Source organism: Lichenostomus cassidix, chromosome 6, assembly GCF_008360975.1.
Source record: "Lichenostomus cassidix isolate B80296 chromosome 6, HeHo_3.0, whole genome shotgun sequence".
Lineage (NCBI taxonomy): Eukaryota > Metazoa > Chordata > Aves > Passeriformes > Meliphagidae > Lichenostomus > Lichenostomus cassidix.
Window position 1 is genome coordinate 30,715,128 of NC_139487.1, and position 22,267 is coordinate 30,737,394.

General features: G+C 40.4%; 2 protein-coding genes across 11 annotated transcripts in view; one reads left to right on the forward strand and one right to left on the reverse strand.

Annotated features, from left to right (window-relative positions):
- Positions 1-22,267, reverse strand: part of CTNNA3 (catenin alpha 3) — a 411,474-nt gene that overhangs the window by 238,798 nt on the left and 150,409 nt on the right. The gene's annotated exons all lie outside the window — the stretch shown is intronic.
- The window catches only part of LRRTM3 (leucine rich repeat transmembrane neuronal 3), a 75,819-nt gene that overhangs the window by 24,407 nt on the left and 29,145 nt on the right, over positions 1-22,267 (forward strand). The window contains exon 2 of one of the 3 annotated variants that reach the window (XM_085064266.1): positions 6,330-6,487. The exons of the other annotated variants lie outside the window; for them this stretch is intronic. Coding sequence (XP_084920392.1) covers positions 6,330-6,335 — 6 coding nt within the window. The 3' untranslated portion in view covers positions 6,336-6,487. Of the gene's footprint in view, positions 1-6,329; positions 6,488-22,267 lie in introns of those variants that run through there. 3 annotated transcript variants of the gene reach the window in all.

The window sequence follows — 22,267 nt, forward strand, 5'->3', positions numbered from 1 at the left end:
TTATCCTGGACAAAGGATTAGGGAGAGTTTTTTAAAGAAAATTCATGCCTCACAAAGCTATTGAAACTTTATATAGGACTCCAATAACAGCTGGGAGAGCTTTACAACTAGTTCTTAATTAAAAGATCTAGAAACCTATTAAAATTATATCCATGGAGAGATTGACTTGTGAAATGTAAAATCAAAATCGGCACACATAGAGAATAAAATCCAGTTTTGTGGACTCTCAATCCCACCTCTCCCCCATGGGATTTTCAAAGGTTAACAGAACTGGGCAGCAATAGGCAATTCTTTAAATACTGGAATTGAGCATTTTCTGACATGGTTCTGTGACAAAGTAAGCTCCAGCCATTCCACTAAGAGCTTCCTCCGAGTCACTTTGCTATTTCAAGGTGAAATTGATTCCTGGAGTGGTACTTTTCTGCTTGAACTCTGTAATTATACAAAGCCAGGTTGCTATTCAAGTTTAAAATAGACACATTGTTTTTCTTTTGCCATCGCTGCTCCCCTACCTTCAAAACCCTTCCAGCCTCTATTCATCCCACTCAGAGAGGTATTTGGTAGCTGACACCATGACAGACGCCTCACACAAAGATACTTGCAAACTTTAGGATGTGAAAGAAAGCCTCCAGGCAGGGGAGGTCTATGGCCTCCCCCTTCAACAAGCAAAGGGAAGACTGAGTGAGTGGCCCCAAGCAAGGTGGAGTAGGAGCTCACCAAAGGAGGAGGGAGATGGATGGGGAAACACCGTGTTAAAAAAGCCCCTTGGCAGCTCTGCTTCTCTCTCCCTCCACAGCCAAGCTGCCTGTGCCCCATTCAGGAGGCAGCTTTTCCCCTGAAAGCTTCCCCATCAACCCACACAAGGTCCAGGAGCTCAAAGCAAGCTCCTGGCTTTGTACAGCATGGCCCTAGGAGCTTTCAAGGGAGAAGTGAAGGAAGGAATAAAGTTAAGAGTGTGGGGAGAGAGCAGGGAGTAAAATGGAAAAGCAGGATAATGAAGAGGGGAATCCAAGCACTTCTGGAGACACAAGGGAATTAAAAGAAGCAGATGACTGCAGCTGTGCAGTTTAACATAGCAGTGTGAAATACTGCACTGAATCACAGGTTTGGTGGCTATTTTCTGCTTCTGCCTTGTAGCAGTTTCTCCTTTGGAAGGGCACTGCGTTAATCAAGATCAGGCACAAAAGCCTTAGAGACTCACTAAAGCACTGCAGTTTTATAAATCTAAACAAAAGTGCATGGTGTGTCCTGCATACACTTCAAAGGAAAAAGAAATTACAAACGGATCTTCAAATCTGTTCTAAAAACCAAGAGTGTAGAAAACAAGTCATACACTCACTCTTTCCAAAACCAACCCTTCACAGCCACCATCTCCACCTTAGTCACTGCTCTCTCAAACAGACCCTTAGGGGAAAGGAAACAAACTGATTTAGGCTAGTTCTAAAGCTACACCCTAAATATCTCAAAGCCATGCTTTGTGCTCAGCCTTGGAGAAATGCCTCCTGGCTGTGGCTACCAGTGAGCTCTGTGTGAGCACACGCCCTGTCTGCACTGCCTTTCATGGCAACCTGTGCTGCCCACTGCCTCAGGAGTCAGGAGATAGAATCCTCCAACACTCTTCCTATCCATGCCTGCCTGCTCCTCAGCTTTAAACACAGTCCTGGGACAAGAAATGCCCCCACTGCTGTGAGACTGTTCAGGACATTGAAGGCACAGTGGGCAGTGCCTGGGCATCCATGCCCAGGCATGTTGGGCAGCTGATAATTAAACCTTCTGCTGCAAAGCTTTTGGATATTTTTCTATTAATTTCTATAAGATAGTTCTTTAGCAGCTCTACTTACAGAGTACCACTGTGACTTCCAGAAGAAATGTTAATTTAATATGCAATGCTAGTGCTTCTCTTACAACAGCAAGAGCAAAGAAAAAGCTTTATAATGCAGAAGAGATCTGGATTTGGCAATTAAACCTTCATTTGTATTTCATTTAGCAATATAAGAATTCTGCCAACATCTTCAGAAGACTTTTAATATATCTGCATTAAGGCACAGCCCATAAGCCACCAGCGCTTTCATTTGCTAAGCACTCTGGTGCAGCTAGAGTTGCTGTATCAGCTGGTGCATGGGGAAACATCCCCTTGGTGTGACTAGATTCTCCAGTCAGCTTCAAGGAAATAAAACAGAAGCAGCTCCAAATTTCAGCTTCTGAAGAGCTGTAATACATTGCACTTGCTGTTAATCAGAAGCAGATGATCTTTCAAACAAAACACCTTCAGACCCAACATTCCTGTTCGGAAAAGCAAGAGCAGAACGTTAAGCAATTCTTATGTGAAAAGAAGAGCCTTTCAAAATACAGGGATGACTGTAACCCATCTATTTTTCATGCTTTAAAAATTACTTGGAATGTAAAAAGGAAGGAATGATGCAGTGTTCCCATTTAAGCAGAAAGGCATAATGACAGTTGCTATCAGTCAGCTACACAAAGGGCCCCACGTCCAGGGTCTCTGAGCAAGCCAAACCATTAAGTAAGAAGAAAAACAAAACCCCAAAAGTCTGAGGGAGAGTTTTGCTCAGAAAGACATTCTCATGAGGTTTATATTGCCTGATTATGAGAACATAAATTCAAGGATGAATAATATGAAGATTAGCTGAAAGTATGTGTTCCCTGTCAACAGTGCAATAGAAATCCATCCTGCTTGCAAACATGCAGGAACAAACCTGCTCTTTGTTCTGCACATAGACACAAACCTGCATTTTATTGTGTAGGAGTTCTCCACATAGACACAAACCTGCATTTTATTGTCACAACTAGGATTGCCCAAATCATGCAGGTTTTCCAGAACAGCCTCTTAAAATTGATTCTTCTAACCAACCCCTCTTCTCTCAGCTTCTCATACACTTATGAGTGATAATGCTTTCCTGGCCTGAGTCACAACCTTATTCTGCTAAAACATTTTACATCTGTGTGCAAGCCAAACTCACTACCTTCTTCAGCAGTCAGGAAACTTGAGTTCTTCCACATGACTCACCCAGATAACACTAAGAAAATAACATTCCTTTTTTTTTTTTTGTACTCCAAATTAAACATCAAGACAGAGCAATTACCTTATTGATCAACACTACCGAAAACAATAATACAAATGAAAATTTTATTTATTTGGTGTTAGAATCCACACTCCCAACACTGCAAGATCAGCACTTAAAGTACAGAGCAAATTACTTGCTGTGAAGAATTTTCCCATGTCTAGCATTAGTCAGGGCTCATGTCTCCTTCAAATCTGTTATAAGTTGTTTTACAGAAGAAAAAGCTTCAGGGCCAGACTATGATCCCCTCACTTATATTGGCTAATGATAACCAGTGGTGTTTCCCTAAATTCCAATGAGTTAACTCCTTTGGCTCCACAGGAGCTAAGGACATCACTGTCCAGGTCTGAAAACACAGAAGAGTAAGAATATAACATAAAAAAATAACCCTTTATGACAAAGCAAGCTCCTGCCCATTCGAGTCCCTCCTCCTGCCTGGAGAACACAGTGTAAGGAAGAGCATTTCTTGGAAGGGAACCAGCAGGTGTCAGCCAGCAGCAGCCGTGCAGGGCCAGCAGAGACCCCAGGACATGCACAAAGACTTGGCACTTTAAAAGGGCTCTCTTAGGTAACACTCTGAGATCTGTCATGTACCTGTGAGCACTGCTAATGATGCCCTTCTCCAGAGGAAACCTGTGCTTAGTCTGACAAAGCACCACTGAGGCTTTGATGCCCCTTTTGTTCTAGGAAAAGATGAAGACAGAGCATTTAGCTATTTTCCCTGTGCCTAGGACACTGTTCTAAAAACATTTCTTAGAAAAGCAGCTCTTAAGCCCTGGGTTGTGCCTGAGATAGGTAACTAGAGAGAGACAGACTTTTAGGTGGCTTTGGTGGAGTGTTTTTTATTAAATCTGTTGTTTTCAAAGAAGGTAGAGCTATGATTTAAAGTTATCACCACTGTTCCAAATCCATGTCTGAATTATCCAGTTACTCACTCTCTTTTTCAACTAACTCAATTTGTTTCATCCAGCTGATGAAATGTTTCATTTTCAGCATAACAAAAAATAACCACATTTCTCTGTGCTTTTAGTTTGCTTGTTTGTTCTTAACTTCATCAGCTTTCAAAAGCAGCTGCAGAGCAAAGCTACTCTCCAAGGCTCCTGATGACAGCAATGCTTCTGGCTGCAAACTCACAGCAGTGAGAGTCAGACAGAAATCCTGAGGAGCAAAGGGAGCTGCCAGGGGTCAGGAAGTGAGGAGGAAGGTGGGAACGAGCAGTGCCAGGAGCCTTAGAGCATCAGGGGGAAGTTCCAGGGGAAGAGGACTGAGCCTTCAGCCAGACCCTGCTGCTGACACAAGGCAAGCAAAGTTTATGTACTGTCTGCAAGGCCTGCAGGAAAATTAGCAGAGTAGACAATGAGAGAGAAACTCTTATTGAGGAGAATTTACTCATCTTTTCCACTCCAGGCTGCAGCTTCACAGTTACTTTAAACTGACCTGATTATAGACTGTTGAACAAGACTGTCTGGATTTTCTCTCCCTCTGTTGCTAGACCTGGTACTGAGGACACTGAGCAAGATTTGGGGTTTCACACAGGGCTGTGATTCAACACAAAAGTAGTTTTTCTGCTTTTTAAATTTTTTACCAAGTCACTGCTAGGCTGCATCAGCTCCTTCCTTTGGCTCAACCCAAGCACCTCAAGGGAACATTAGATTAAACAAGGTATGAAACCCCATCTGGAGAAGAACTCAGCTCCACCTAGAGAGACAGAAATACCCTAGGTGCTGGGCAGCCCTCTGCCTTTACAGCAACTCCCCGTGCTTCTTGCCAAGTCCCACCCTCTGCTGCTTTCCAAGCCCTTCCCCCTGCTCCTGTTTCCCCACAGCAGGTGGCTCCAAGGCAGAAAGGCCCAGCAGGCTGCAAACAAGCAGTTCCAACGTATGCAGTGTGCAGTGATGACAGATCTCAGGCTCCCAGTAACATGACACAGCTTAGCAAGATAGCAGCAAGGAACACTTGGCTATCAGTATTCCAGAAATAGCCAACTTGCAAAAAAGCTGTTCAAGCTCCAGGAATCTGTCACTTTTCTATTTTCAGTTCTTTATCTCATTATTTTATATAAATGTTCAGAACAGACTTCATACTTCTAGGATTTAAAATGGATGTCTTTGTGGTTTTGGGCTAGAAGACCACATCCTCCAGAGATACAAATGGTGAGAAATTAATCAGTGTGATAAACAAAAAGAGGGACCAAGTGGCAGCAGCTCCAGTTCTGCAAATCAAATAGTAATCACTCAAAAAATTATGTAAAAATATCTTTATAAGCAGAATTTCCATTTATAATTGTCTGCAAATAAGCTATTTATTTATTTATTTCCAGAACCTGCTCAGACAAGCCATCTTTGAAGCTCCTGTTTGATGGTTCTCAATGACACGAAATAGTTCTAAGAATTTTCTTTTGGCAATTCTCTAGGCCCTCGTCCTTGCTTAGCTGCTCAAAAGTCACTCTTTCTTGAGGAAAAAAATTCTCCACTGTGAGGGTGCTGAGGCCCTGGCACAGGGTGCCCAGAGAAGCTGTGGCTGCCCCTGGATCCCTGGCAGTGTCCAAGGCCAGGCTGAACAGGGCTTGGAACACCCTGGGATAGTGGAAGGTGTCCCTGTGGATGTGCCACTGAATACTGAGAGCTCATCCTTGCAGAGAAAGGCTTAGACACTTAAGTCAAATTTTGCAGAGTTTATCTAGTAATTTTCTTAGCCATAATTCTGGCAACTTATTACCTTACTTGTATTTGCCAAGAGCACTGAAACAACTGAAAACATTTCAACAATTTCTTGGATCATTGTGGCCATGAATATGCCACACTATTCAGGTGCACTCAAACCTAGCTGGGGCTCCTCAGTCCTATCACAGTTTATAATCCAGCAAGAGAAAGCACTTTATCCTGTAGGCATAGAACACTTACAAACAAAGCTTGTGTGAAAGATGATTTTTCACTTTGTGAGATCCAGTACAGTTTGGTGTAGGATGATCTTAATCTCATCTAAACCAGCTTCTTGGGCTTCACAGAGAGCAAACAAAACAGTTATAGAAGGTCATTTAACAAAATGTTTTTTGAGACTGACAACATACAGTCCCTTACATAGCTGCTTTACTGAAAAGTAGAATCAGATTACTCTTAAGAAAAAGTATTATTTTCCCATATTTCTTACCCACCAGGAATTATTCTTCCCCTTTTCATTTCCTGTTAAAATAAAGGTCAAGTTAGTGACTCAAAGAAAACTAATGCTGTAAATTATTGACCTCCATAGGTCTGAAATGATGGCTGGTACCACTGAATCCTTGAAACATGGTTGGAAGAAGTAAGTGGAAAAGTTTTCTACACTACTGTAGAATTTTCTAGTGGTGTATGCACCTTGTGAAGTCTTAAATAATCTGCCAGACAGTACAGACAGAAGTGATTTAAAACAAACAAGTTCTCTTCAAAGCTAGCTTGCACTGAGCTGACTGATCTTCATTTAACATGATCACTTAGCCATGAATTAAAATAAGAAGTCTCTGCCTTTTCAATGTGATACTCAATTTATCACAGTGTCTCTTTTACACTTGATGACAAATGACAAGATCATTTCTTTCTGGTTTTTTATGTAATGTAACCACAGTTAACACATATTGGCTGCAACATTTCATTATCCAGGTTAACATGCAGCATGGAGTGTCCTAGCAGTATGTTTATAGAAAACAAAACTTTTTAAATGTCACTGAGTTGAAAGAGATAATTGGAATAAGATGAGTGAAAAGCTCATTTGTTCTTTTCCCTGAGGACAAAGCCATTGTTTTCTTCAATGGGAAATGAAGAGGAAAGTAGGGAAACAGCTTTGCACATAAAGATATGTAGAGGCCTGATTTACAAAAATAATGCAGAACAGTTAATTCCATTAACCTCTGCCAAAAAGCAGCTTAGGTAGGGTTCTTACAAATCTTTAGCTTCACAGAAACCCAGAGTTTCTGAGAAGGCTTGATGAGAAGCCCTGCACTGCTTGTAAACAGTGTATTCCCCAGTGGAGCTCTCAGCAGTCTAAATGCACCCCTGGGGAGCCTGTAATTGATTGTGCTGCTGCCAAGGGCTGAATAACCAAACAAAGGAGCAGACATGGGCACAGGCACATTTATCATGCTCTGAAATTCTGTGCTGTCATATTTGCCCAATTAGTAAGTAAATGAGCACACAGTGTAATCTCCCCCCTAGAGATGCAAGCAGAGCAGCAGCACCTATTTGTATGGAAGGCAGGGACACTCTGCTCACTCTGCTGCACAAAGGTCACACAATTCCTACACCACCCCAAGAGGAAGGCAAGCAAAATGAACCTCATAAACGTCCTTGAAAGTGGTTTGCATTTGTCATGCAAGCAAGCCTTTGCTTCATACAAAAAGAAATAAGATTTTTTTAATTTTAAAATATTGCCAAGTGTAAGCAGCACAAACCAGCATAACATTAAGAGGTATTTATTGATAATATGCTGATTAACCATCAACCAGAAAAAATTGTAAACCAGAAAAAAATCCCCAAACTTGTGATATATTACACTAAATACAATTTCACTTCAGTGGGAACCCTGGATAAAATCTAATATAGTATATAGTTCAAGCTGTAAGTCTAGAGAAATAGTCTTCTTGCTATTTAATTGAGAAAACTGGTCTCACTCTGAAATAACTTTCATGAAAGTTAATAAAAGGCTTGCCACTGTTTTGTCACGGGAATTGGATGGTGCTGAGCTCTGTTTCACTGTCAGAGGCCATTAGTCCTCTCTCCTTGTGTTTTCCAATGCACCAGGGAAGGGCAGCAGGGAGGGAAGAGAGAGTGATTCTGATTAGCCAAAGAAAATAACTGACTGAGAAACTGATTCCCATAACAAACATCTCTGAAATTCTACGATCCCCACTAATAATTCACACAGAAGAATATTAAAATATCTGAGAACAGCTCAGAGTAAGAGTTAGTGATATCAAAACTACCTAATCCACGCTGCATGACTATTATGGCTATGGGTCACTAAAATTTTTATGCATGAGACACTGTAATCTTTGTTACTTAATTACACTGCAGTAGAACAGTGGATGAAGGGGAGCATCTTTAAAATTCTGCCCCACCATTCTAATTAGCCTGGCACACTTACATTTAGGAGAAAAAAGAATTCAACAGAACCTGAAAATAATGCTGATGGGAATGCTTATATAAAAATTGAATCGGGGAGGAAAGAACAGAGATCAGAGTTACCTTCAAATAGGGTAAGCAATTAATATTGGCTCCAGGATATTTCATATAAAGCATACGAGGTCTAGCAGAATTATTTCACTCAACTGATGTGAGCTGATACACTGCATTCAGTTGCAAACACTGCATTTTACAGAAAATAATCTAGAGAAGAGAAAATTAGAAGAAATATTGTTAAAAAAATTTCTGTGATGTGTTGAATCAGTTGAATTTGGAAAAGTTTGACAGAAACCACACAACAATCCCCCACTTGACAGAAGTCTGTGGTAAGAGGAGTAATGATCAACATTACCAATAACAAACGGGGGAGGGAAAAAAACCCCAAGGGAAAAAATACAGTAATTTGCAATCACAATTTAGGCTGGGTAACAGAAAATGCTTCTTCAAACTCCACCTGCAGTTTTCTCTTCAGCCTTTTCTCCCAGTGAAGCCTTTAGTGCCCGCCTACCCCCCGGGGAAGAAGGGCTGACATGTAGGAAGGCCCTTGTGTAAATCACCCTGCTGGGCACTGGAGCAAACACCATCTGCAGCTAAGAGCAACTTGCATTTGCTTCCACCCAAGCTTCCGAGGTGCCAGATGTTGGCAAAGAATCCATAAGCTTCTTACAAGCCACAAATAAAGCCTACAATTTATCTGAGGTTCTATGCAACTTTAATACTTCCTATATTAGGCTATCAGAAATATGAAGGGGTCTCAGGCTAAAGCAATGAATGGATTACAAATTTGTCAGTGTAAGTAGAAAACCAGGCTTAAATAAAAAGCCCCAACATACAGATTTGCACATGACACAGTTTGCTGTATAGATGATACATACAGAGGAAGGTGGGGGATTGCCAACAGATTAGCAGGTGAGGTGAACAATGAGGTTCCAGGAGCAAGGAATGACAACATGTCCTAGAAGTTTCTCTCCCCTGAATCAAACAGTAAAATCAACACGTCTTCCAGTAAAGAGAGATTCTCAGCCACTAAATATAGAAACTACAAATCATGGATTCAGCACAATGAGTAATAAAGATGCCTCAGAAATATAGGAAAAACAGAAGTAGCCAGATGTGATGTCATCAAGCTCATTTACAATCTACCTAGAGCTAATTACAACAGGCCAAGCTCATGCCCCTTTCAGGATAAATCAAGGCCGTGTGCTCACTGCAGGGAAAAGATACATGGTGAAGGGATAACATAGATTCTCAATTCCTTACATCTCCCTGAAACTGGGAATAAATTCAGATTCAGCTTTTCAAGGCACATCCTTCTCTATAGAAATGGCAGTGTTCAGTGATGTATTTCAAGGCAGCTCAGTTAGGAGCCCATGGAATTGGGCAGCAGTGAGGGAACACAAGCATGCAAAGTTGTTCAGAGATGATTGTGACCTTTTATTGTGTGTAAATACATGTGGTTGGAAGGTATTTAGCTGCTGGAAGCTACACAAGGCTAACACTTAGGACAAGTGATGTGCATGGCACTTACTTGTGGAGTCCAGTTTAATAGCTTACATGTGAAAGGAAAAAACAAAAAAAATTGGTTACATCATCAGGGAGTTCTGAGGTACAAAACAACCTTTGCATGAAGGGACTAAAACTCATAATAACCTTGTCTTTTTTCCATGTCCTCCCCTCAAATCCCCAAAGCAAATGGAATCAGACTTGCCTCTCACGTCCCCACTATACAACACAGGCTCCAGACATAATGGGCTGATTTAAAACCTGATCGTTACACTGAAAAATGGAGTTAAGGATTGCCATTTAACAAAACCTTTCTGATGTTCTCACCTTCCTTCCACCTGCTGCCAGCCAGTGAAATTAATTCAGCAAGCAGATTGTGTAAAGGCAACAGACCATATGAGTTTATATTTCCTCCCTTGTGCCATATACTATTTCTGCTGCCAGCTGGTTGGAAATGCCACCTAGGCAGTCCTAGTGAAATCATGGATCTTGACAGCACTTTGGAATTCAAAAGTAGCAGAACATGAATATAAAATATGATTAGAAATACTGAAACTGTGAAAGAAAATACAGATGGATTTTCAAAACAAGAGATTTAAATATCTGATTAAAAGCAATGTGAATAAACAGTGTTTGAATCAAGCATGGCTCTGCAGCACACGGACAGGACAGCCCATCTCATCCATAGGACCTTGACAGTCCTTAGGTCATTCCAGCAGCATTCCATGTTGCTCTTCCACAGCCCAAAGGTGTCAGGAATGCTCTGAGAAGAACAGTTTTTGTTGTAGTGCATGTATGTAGAACCTACAATGCCTAATAGCTGTTCTTTGCCTGAGCAATTACATAAATAGGGCAAGTATTGTGGGGGTTTCCCTACATCAAGACAAAACTCCAGTTCTCCCCTTGCCCATACCATGAGGCACTGGAGCGAAAACTGTTATAAATGTCTTATTTACAATGACTGAATAGTTCCACTTCTTGGTCCTTACTTAAATTCTCACTTCACAAGCCAGCAGCCACAGATCTTGCTACATGTTTCAGGTAATAGAGAAAATAAACTCTAGTAGAGAACTGACCTTTATCAGTCCTGTAGGTCTCTCTCTTGTACCTAAACCAGAAGAAAAAGGTAGGCCTGGCTAATCCCAGCTCAGCTGCTCCTGAGACTCTGCCAAATGCTCCAGGAACAGCTGCCACTGAGAAGCCCAGATCCCACAGAAGGGTATTGTGTGTGTGCAGGTTCCCACCCAGAGCACAAACTGATAAAGCAGCCAGGCTATACCTGAATAAAACACTGCAGATTAAAGCAGCAGCAATCCTAAATGCAAACCAGAGCAGCTCTTGGATCAAAACTCTAGACCTGGCCAGCAGTCCAGACTGTGAAACAGTCCAGTCCAGACTAGGCAGTCCTGCTAAGAAATATGCTCCAAGCTACTAGCTAACATGAGAAAGAAAGGATGAATGCAGCTCCCAGTCAGGTTTCTGTCTCAGTCCAGCTGGAATTATGCTTCTGCTCACCACACACACGTTACAGGGTAATTTTTGCCCATCCTTCCCATGTGCTGGCTTTTCAAGTGGTTCTTAATTAACTCTGGTTTATTTATGAAAGCATATTTTGCTTGACTTTCCCCAAGAGCTTTAGTAAACAGCTATATTAAGCTTCTATTTACTTTTCACATCTCCTGTAATGCTTCCAAACAGGAGGGGGGAAGGGGAGATCGTTTAGAGGGGCAGAGCTGTATTTGGGCTCTGAAGGCTACTGCTACTTGCAGTCCATCTCTTAGGCCTAGTTTGCTTTGGAAATCATGTTTTTCCAAGCTGGTATATGTGCAAATGTCCATTTTCTCTCCTTTCTCATTAGTTTTTAGCCAACTAGCCTTTTTTGGCCTCATTTAGTGGAAGGCAAAGCTCTTAAAAAGATAAAATTCTTATTAATTCTGTGAACAGAGTAGGAGAGAGAGCCTGTATGAATATTCCCATCAACACTGGTAATGCTTTTTTCCACACACACTTCACTAGTGGTCCTTCCGTGTCTGTTTGTCTCCTCTGCTGTCACTTTTAACCAGCTGATCTGTTCTGGCCCAGTTTTACCTCTATCTTAAGGCACAGCTGTTTTTTATTTTGGAAAGACAGAAGGTGGTACAACAATTTGTGTCAGTAAAACTGTAAGTTCTACAGCACAGGCAGATGAACACGAAGCTTAAAAACTTTCAATTTTTACATAGCTTGCCATCAAAGCACTTAAAAATTAAATTAAACTGAACTGATTCAAAAAATTCAGCTGTGAAAATAATTTCACTCTTTTCTAGATCCCTGAAAATTTCACAAGACTAGAAGTAGGCTAAAAGTGAAAAAATTTAAAGTATGATTCAAAATTTCCCAATTAAAAAAAAATCTTAAAATTAAAAATGCTTTTTTTTTAATTGAAAAATGATATTAATGAAAACATTTTTTCAGAAAATATCCTGACTAAAATGTACCTTTTAGATCAACACATTAAAAGTGTCCTGTAATTAGGTGGAATTTCTATTCAACTATGCCAACATTCTTTTTAACTGAATGGAATAAATAAGCTTTCTCCTATTTTTCTGACCTTTTATGAATTGTCTTCTATGAATAAAACATATTTCTGATAGACACCAAGGTTTTCTAAACAAATATCAATGTTTTCCACTTTCGTCTCCCTGGCAGACTCCCCACTGCTTCAAAAGAAACCTCCTGCATCTCTAGCCTTCAGTTGTATTTTTGTTTCAGGATATATAAAAGTTAAAAGCTATGGCAGACACAGAATTATTTTTTTTTTAAATCTACAAGTGCTACCTCCAAGGTTTTAAGTTGACTGAAGTTAATGGAAAAAACCCAAGTGCATTGAATCAAGTAGGATTCCAGCCAAGTGGTCACGTTTCTGGATTCTGGGGGCTGAAAGCTTTTTGAAGACTTTGTGTCTCCCAGTGGAGAGCCACTTGACATCTCTTAGAACCCCTTCAACAGTTCATGTTTACATTAAGCACCATTTAGGAACATTTTTCAAAGGTTTTCAAAATCTTAGCTTACAAATTGCTCGCAAATGCCCCAGAGCAATGATTTGCTTACTCTGACAGTCAGCAGACCCTCTGACACTGCATCATGGCCAGTGCTGGCAAAGGCCTTCACACAGGAAATGGTGGCATCAACACAGACACCTTGGAGGGAAAGAAGGGATACATCATCTAGGCACAGGCTTGAAATGTACTCCCATGACTCTTTCCAAAGTCCTGAGAAAGTTATCTAACTTCTTTCCTTCAACCTCCCCTTCTATAAAAAGGGAATATAAATATTTAACGACTTTGAAGGATATGATGAACTTTAAGGCACACTTGTAAACTGCTTGAAGGCTGAAAACACTGTCTAAAGGCTAAGTATCATCCCCATCATCAGAAATTCATGGTGTATCCTTTCCTCCTCCGTATATATGAAGGCAGGAAATTATCTTACCAAGGAGATTGATGGTACCTGGAAATTGTAGGCAGCCACCCTCTAAATTACTGTGCATGAGTCACTTTAAAGCATTACAGTTCTTCCCTCAGTGGGACTGTATTGGCTCCAGCATATATTGTCAGCAACTGATTCTGGAGATCTTTGTGAGAGAGAAATTGTTACTGAAGATGACCTGTAGCTGGTACATAAAGCACCTGGGGCAAACTTCCCCGTGATGGAAGAGCTGCTGGCTGTATTTCAGGATCTCCATCCCAAAACATGTATTTCAGATTACATCAGAGACAAGCTGTGCTGATGTATTACACCACCTGCAGGACCAGCAGAGCTGGATCCACACCTAAATTCAGCCCTGTTACACTGTGCTGCTCCATCTCTCCATTCCTGTTTTCCCCACAGACATCAATATATGTGCATGCCCTTGTGGGGAAAAAAAACAAACACTGAAGGAATACAACTTATGTTCAAGGCATCCCAACACATCAGATAAGGAGCTACCCAGACAAAAGATACTTTAATAAAAAGCAACTTCAGAATAAGAACTTTTTCTGACTCTTTCCAACAATTCTCAGCAAGATTAAATATTCTCAGCAGGTTTGAATTAAGATTGTTTCCTTGATGTTAGGGGAGCTCTGCTGCTAAACGAGGGATGAAGATAAGTAATTTTAACTCTAAGAAATAACTAAAGCAGCACCTGAGATATTTGACGATGAACCTCCACTGAAATGTCACAGCTTCATCTTTTCCTGATTTGTATGTTAGTCTTTTCAGGAAGCAAGGCAAAAGGCATCCCTGAAAATTCATTCCTGTGCTACATTTAGAATAACAAGATGTCTACTGAGCTGGTGTTCTCCCAGCACTGGAGTAATGGAAAGCATAAGTAACTCAATCCCTACTATGAATTTTACAATTTGATTCTTACTGTCACTTTGCATTTCCTGTTTCCAAAGAAAAATGAACACTGTCACGCAGAGCTCATTATGAAGTGTGCTAGGCTGGTATTTTCAGCTTTAAACATGATGATTGATGTTGGGAAGAATACTGTGGAAAAACTGAAGCTGAAAATCTCATTTGGATTAAGTTCTTTCACATGATCTCTAAAAATGAAAAATGGTTTAAGGTCAGAGAAAGCAATTTCCACAAATATTTTCTCTGTGCACAAAAGACATGTGAGGTTCTGTCTTCAGTTCATGCAATTCTTCAATATAATGCTGATTTTGACTCAATTTTAAGGTTGACATGAGAAAAGTAATGTAAGAAAGTAGAGACACATGGAATCATGCCAGTAGAAGTTAAAGGCTCAAAACACTTCTCAAGAGCACAAGGTTAAGAAAACCTTTCTATTCATCTTATTTAACACTGCATAGAAAGAGGTGCTGACTTATTCCTAGCAAGCTTTTTTCTTCAGTGTGCTTGTATTCACCGGCAAGAAAAATCAAATATATTTTAAGCCAACAGACGACTCAACATAAAAAGACTGCAAAGTAGGTGAGGAGCTGCTTAATTCTCAACCTATCACAGACAGGCATAGATTTTATTTCTATCAGGAAAAAAAGGCAAGAAGTTGCAGAAGGAACAGTAAAGTGCCCATTCACCTTTTATGTTCACAAGTGTATCCAGAGCAAGCCCTCACAACCCTCTACGGGGTTTGTCAGGCACTCCTTCCCATACAGCTTGTTTTCCCATAAGAGAGACTTTTGTGTTTGTCATATGAAGACTAACACAGCTCATGCTGGAGATCTGAACAACCTGCCTGTGTTGCAAAACAAACAGCAGAACTCAAAACACTCAAGGCCCCTTGACAGCCTGGCCACTGATAGTCTGGTTCAAAACATCACTCTCCTGCATCACTTTTTAGATATACCTGTACTTGCAATATTTTTTCCAGTTCTGATGGCAGCTGGCTCTGTTTTATTGGAGCAGGACAACCACCACAGCACATTCTGTGCCTCTGCAGTGCTGCTTTCACAGGAATGCTCACTTTTTGTTCCTGGCCATTCCTCTTGTGGTATGTTCATCCACTTTGGGGTCTCAGTGCACGGGAACACATCAGCCCAAAATCTCTAGTTTGTACTAAGCCCCAGAGCAGTTTTATCAAGATGTGGTTAGGCAGGAGTAACTAATGACTGATAACAACCCCCAACAGTAAATCCAACAGCACTGTCTAAAGGTCAGTGTTAACATCTGGAACTGGGAGATGAGTGACCTGAGTTCCAGAAAGGCAGGTCCCAGAGATGAGCAAGCCACCCACTGTCTGAGGCATGGAACTGAAACATCTCATACCCTCTGCACTGGGTATGAGGCACAGGAATCCCCAGGTTTACTGACCCTTTATAAACCCAGGCAGTGGTGTTAAAAAGGAAATGGGTCAATTCAAGCAAACTGTTTACCTGTTCAGGATAATCAACTAAAAATAGCCATCTGAACTGCCACTGTCCTTGATTAGTTGAGATTTTATAGCTAAAAGTTCAGGATTATGTGGATATACAATAGTATGTCATATCAATCATTTAACAAAAAAACAGCTTATTGGCAAGAATTCCACCTTTGAAGTGAGAGTTTCAAGGACTCAGTACTGGAAGCCTATCACCAGCAGAAGCACGGCTTTGGTGCAGAGCAAATGTGGATATAAACCATGTTCTTTATAAAACTGAAGCATTGATACAAATGAACAAGGGCAGGCAGGTCTCATTCACACATCCCCACAAAGCTCTGTGAATGCCCAGGAGTCCCAGCCTCTGATATTGTGGCATCTGCTTTCCAAGAGTGCTTCTCCAGTGTATCTTAAATGTTTCACCATCCATGAATAAATTATTACTATTCATGATGTTGCTTAAGACTGCTGCTGATCTAGAAAAATTAAAATGGAAGAAAATTACAGGAAATTATTTCAGCCCCAGCAGAGCTGCCAGATTTTTGTTAGCACTTTTCATGGGCAGTAAATAGTTGGCCAACAGGAGGATGTGCAAGTCAGGAGCATTAACTCTGATTAAACCTCTCTGTCCATTTAGTTCAGAAAGTACCACCTGCCCTCAACACTGCTTCTTCTCCCTCTCAAAGAGCACCTGAAATTGAGGATGTTTCAATAGCTGAAGCAGCCTTTATACTAGGAGACTCATTAAAGGGAAGAATTCACTGGTCAGCTCTCAGTCTGTTGGCAGTTAAAGCAATCAGTGCCTTGCTGAGAATCACAGGTTTAAAATGTGTTAGATTTATAAATACAGCAAGAGACAGATGAAAAGGTGATGTTGTCTATATCTACCAAATAATTCTTTAACCCAGCTCCCCAGTAAAGAATCTATGACCAGAGCCAAGCAAGTCATTGCAGCAAACTCTAAAATTCAGTGATGATAAAATAAAATACAGCTTCTGTAATAACTTTTTTCTTCCAAAAACATTTACTAGCATTTAGAACTATCCTTTTCTTGACCACTGCAAAACAAGCACAGTGTAACCCCACTGAATGCAGAAAATTAATGTGAGGCAGAAATGCTAGAAGATCAAAAGGCAAATAAGTCTTGTCTGCCTAAAGAAAATACCAGGTAAAACACTTCCTACACTGTAAGCAGAATTAGCAGCATCTTCAAAGTCATCGATTTTATCCATTGTGCCACAATTTTCAGATGTTTAGGAAGCTGTCTGGATTAGGGCAGTAGTCCATTAGTACTGTACAGTACCACTGCTCTGTCCTCTTTATGGTCTGATAACATCAAAAGACACTGAAAGCATTGGTGAGTACCACCTGCTTCAGATTCCTGACTGGATTTTACCACTCACTCCTCTGTTTTCTTACCCAGTGCTTCTCTCATAGTAGCAATGACCAGTTTTCAGTGATTTTAAAATAATTCTGAGATTGAATAGGTATCTAACAGTATTTTCCTATCATAAATACTGTAATTGGGCATTAGTCTCCTGAATAAATTATAGTGCCAATGAAAGAAATCAATCCTAAGGAAGTGGCTAATAATGGGCCAAACCTTTGGATGCTCTAAATGCCATCAGTAAAATTTTTACACTGGCAGAAAATTTGGCCCTACAGATTTAATAATGCATCAGCAGACACTTTTCAGCATTTTTTGGAGGCACAAATTGGAACTCACCAGCTTTCTGCCTAATGGAAGTAGCTGACAGCCAAAAAGTTCATCAGGAGTATTTGAAAATTAACTTTACTCATCCCCTCTGTGCATTCTTAGCATACTGCCACCTTCTCCAGCTGCTGGAAGTCACGCTTTTTGTGGGGAACACAGAAACCAGGGGAACAAGGGAATAGCTAAACCAGCCAGGATTCATTTAGGACATGACAATGTGTTAAAAGCTCAGCCTTGTGACACATTTCTCGCTAATGTTTCAATGGCTAAGCATTTTTATACAGGAAGGGTAGGTTTGATATGTCAAAATGTTATACAGCTTGTCTGTGTTCCCACTAAAGTTCATTGAAAGTGAACTTCTAACAGGATAAATTACAGTATTTACAATTTAATTTCAGGTTCTTACTACCCTGTTCACACCTAAACTTCACTGGCTCTATTTAATAAATGTAATCTGGTTTACAGCTTCTTTCACTCATTTTTGTAACAAATGCTATGGAATAAGCTCAGACTTCCAGTATGGAAGTTTCTCACCACCTGTGTAAGAAGCAGGAGGAGCAGAAGACAAAAAGAAGCAGGTGCAGCTCATCCTCACTTGATGTGATCTGAGTGAGGACTGCATGAGCTTGCAGACTGAGGCAGCTTCAGGAATAAAAATATGCAGCATTTCTGGATGCTGTGTTAATAGTTATAATCCAACTACTTCTAATTACCTAAATACTTGAAGTCATCACTTTCACAGTACAGTTAGACCTGGTTTAATGCTACAACATCAAAGACAAGGAAACAGGAAGTCAAGTCAGTCGTCAGCAATTAACTTGTTGCATTTTTCAAGGGAAGAAGCAGTTCTGATTGCTGAATTCTGTCACTCCAAGACAAGTAATTTATTTTCAGTCTGATTTCCTACAGGAGGTATCAGTTAGGGGAGAAGGATTTAACAAAGAACAGTTGCCCAAGCTGAATTCATAACCCAACTTTCTCAGCTAGTCTAAAGATGCAGTGCTGGCTCCCGAGTAAGAGAAAATGTAAATCAATTCTGTATGAAAAGTACATTCCCTGTGTGTCAGCTGATTCCCTTTTCAAGGGACTATGTTACTGCCCTTGCACCAAACACATAACAAATGCATCTATAATCTCTTCTGAAATATTATCTGAACCTGTCAAACTGACCATGTGATCAGCTTGCTCTGACAACATTGTTGCCTTGTCATGTTCCAGAATTAATATCCTGTTTTCTGACCCTCATCCCTCTGAAAGACTTATACTTATCCATTCTACATTTCAGCTCTGAAACTTCCTCACTTCAAAGATACGCCACTTCAACTTTGATAAAACAAGAAACAAAAAAAATACTAGTTTTGATGAAGAAATGGCAATTAGCAATGGGAATTCTATGGTGGACAAAGACCTAGTTTAAAAGGAAGTAAAAATTCAGTGTTTGAAAACAAAGTAAAGGCCCAGTGAAAGATTACAAATAACTTCTCTTGTTAATGATCTTAACAAAAAAGGTAAATTTATACTAATGAAAATGATGATACACAAATTTATGCAGTAGCATCAACAAAGGGGCACTGACCCATTATACTGAAGCAGGGAGATGTCACAGAACACCGCAGTAGAAAGAAAAATATAAAAATTGATGGGAAATAATACAGTCATGCATTTAGAGACTTTTTTTCTGTAAACAATGGGCTTATTCACCAAAGATAACAGCAGGGGAAAAAATATTAATATATTCATCAATTCCAACCTTAATATGAATTAGCAATGCAATATGGTTTGGAGAAAGGTGAACCTGGTTCTAAACACATCAATTGAGTCATTTTCAGTAAAGAAAGAGAGGTGTTAACATTATTATGAAGGTACAAGTAATTTCTCCTGGATAATACATCAGGCTGTTCAGCTGTATTTGAAAAAGGGATTCAAAATGAATCTCTGGTGGAGAGAACAACCTTTATGACAATCACTAGGATGGATGGAAGGAAATTAACAGCTTGGATTTTTATTACACAATAATTAAGGACAAAGGAGAAAATTAGATATATCTCAGTAAATAAACCCCAGAGAAATGGCAGGTTAATTTAACCTGAAAGGCAGTAAAATGTCTTTATATTGACCCTATTACAATGTAAGCAGAAACTGAAAATTTTTTAAAGCAGGAAGATAAGTTCTACAACAAAGTTAGTAGAAGAACAGGGAAGGGAAGAAACACAAGTGTCAAGAATGAACTAAAGCAGCAAAAAAAGAGGAACATCCAGATTTGATGTTCTATTTATCCCAAACCACCAGGTGGTACAGAACCCTTCCTGAGAGCTGCCTGGTGTGGCTCTGTGTGAACACAGCCTTGACAGGATTGCACAGAGGCCCAGGGGTTATTGCCAGAATGGAAACTCCTCTGTTAGCAACTTCTGATGTTTGAGTGTGCAGGAAGAACAGGGGGTCAGGCAATGCAGGAGGAGGAGATCTCAGCAATACCTGACTCATTCCAACACACTGCAAGGCTGAAGAAACTTCTAGAAATTATCAGGGTAGGTTCCTGAGTTGGTAGGAAGTAGTTCCTAGAGCCCTTTGTGTGGGAGCCAAAAGCTGGATTCAGCAAAGTGACATTTGTACGTCTTTCTTCTCAGATACAGCATTTCCCCCTCATGTTATATTTACATTATTTTGCACTTCGATTAACCACACAAGATTTTAGGCTAACCTGCTTCCCTAGGTTTGCCTGACTAACTTCATATTTGTCCCAACCAACATCTCTGGTTATATGCTCTGCATTACAGGAAACCTCAAAGCTCTGACAGATGCTGTGCCAAATTGAGCTTTGATACACACCAGAAATGCTTACTGAGCTATTTTTAGGCATCTCTCCTAAGATCTCAGAAGCAGAGTTCCTTGGCCATCACAAGATTTAATCAAACAAGTACCAACAGGTAGATACATAGACCTTTCTCTAGTCCCTAGGAGATCTCTTTCAAACATAACTGAAGGTTACCACCAAAGGAGCAGAGCTAACTCCAGAGCATAGAAAACTTGTTACCATCCTCCAGAGAGGCAGGACCTTTTCAAACACGTGTTATACATTCCCTTTTGCACACAGAAGGCTTAAGGTCACCATTACGGTTTCTACAGTGAATCTTCAATTATGAGAAAAGGCAAAATAGGTTTTTATGGCACTACTTCATTCATTTACCAAACTCCTAAAAGATTAAATGTGCCCCAGGTGTTTTGCCTGTGCTGTTCCAGAAGTTATGCCAGTATAATATTGGGCTTTATTCTCAGGGATTTTATGAGATAAATGACAAGCCTTAGCCATCAAATATTCCAGAGTCAATGTGGATGCCAAATATCCCACTCTGTAATGCTTTAATACTTCTCCAGAGAACTTCAGGATTATAACAGAAGCCTGAAATCAGGGGAACTGATGACTTTCCTGAATTCATTGAGTTTTAAACTCTCTTGTTTACAGAAGGTGTTGCAGCTTTCAGACAGATCTTAGTAAATGCTCAATGCATTTAAGGTACTCATATTTGAAAAAACAAGGGCAATCTGGAGCCATGGGGATCATGGAGTTTATTCATTACCAGCAATACAGCCATTTGTCCCTACCACCTGTCACCTGTGCTGACCCTACACCTACTGAGAGGCTGCCTTCTCTATGTCCATTGAGGGTAGCTGTGGACTACTGGGCTGGTTGAGGAAAAATAATTTTAGTACATTGGACAAAACCCACAGTTTCAATGGTTGGGAATTTCTACCTTACCCATCTGAACACATACAGGTCCCAGTGCACCCAGCCAGGAACTCCAGGAATTTAGCACTTTTGGGCTGGCTTTGTGCAGGGTTCCCAAAGCAAACTGCACTCCTTTTGCAGCAAACTGAATCAGAGGATGTACCCCAGGAATGTTTAACTGTTTGGGAATGCTCCCTCCACAGATCAGACAAGGTCTGCAAGCAAATACAGGCAGTGCAGACTCCTGGTGCTCCTCAGCAGCTGCACTGGCTAATGCAAGTGTGCCCAGTGGTGCCTCCAGAAGCTCCCCTAACAGAAGCAATCCTGGCCTGAAACTTTGTCCATTAGCTCTGGCAGATCTTGGAACAGTGGAAGCTGAGGGAAGTCAATAATTAGCCATATTTCTTTCTGCCTAATGAAAGATAAAAGTAATAGCAATTTAATCTGGTACCATCTCACAAGCTTCTGTAAAGCAGAGGAGAGCCTAGAACAAGATTAAAGAGTAGAAAGAAAGAGGTAATTTTCTCTCAGAGGCACCATCCTGTAACACAGAGCCACAAAACAGCTGTCAACTTTCAAACTGCCCTGTGCACAACAGGCCAATTTATATAAGCAACACTCCTATTTTCAATTCTTTAACCTGCTCCACAACAGCTGTGATGACTACAAAGTATGAGAGGCTACAAAATCAGACCACATTAACCTTCCAGTAAAATTTGACATTTGAATCAACCACTTTAAAGGATTTGAGTCATAACATCAACATAGGTACATAAATAACACCTATTTGCAATTTCCAAAATTTTCATTTGGCGGAGTAAGGAACGCTTTGTCTTTCATGTCACATCAATTTCAGACTTTTCTATAATAAAAATTAAACATACATCAATATGCAGATGCACAGACTTTTAGGATTTCAGAATTTTAGGATTTACCAGCATTTTAGGAATTTCAGAAGAAAATTATTTTAATGGTCATTTTCTTTGTAAAACATTGCCTCTGCAGGAAAACTTTTCCTATGTTCTTGAGAAAAAATCCCTCTGCAATATTTCTTATCAAAATAGTTTCAGGCTGGTATCAGTGGAAGCCATTGGTGGTATTGCTGCAGAAGGCAATAAAAATCCAGAGGGAGAGCTGCACTAGAGCCAAATGATGTCACTGCCAGCCTGAGGAGATGACTTCAGAGCAGTCACTGGCCACCAGAGCCTTTGGGGATGGCACCGTGACGACAACACCACACTGCAG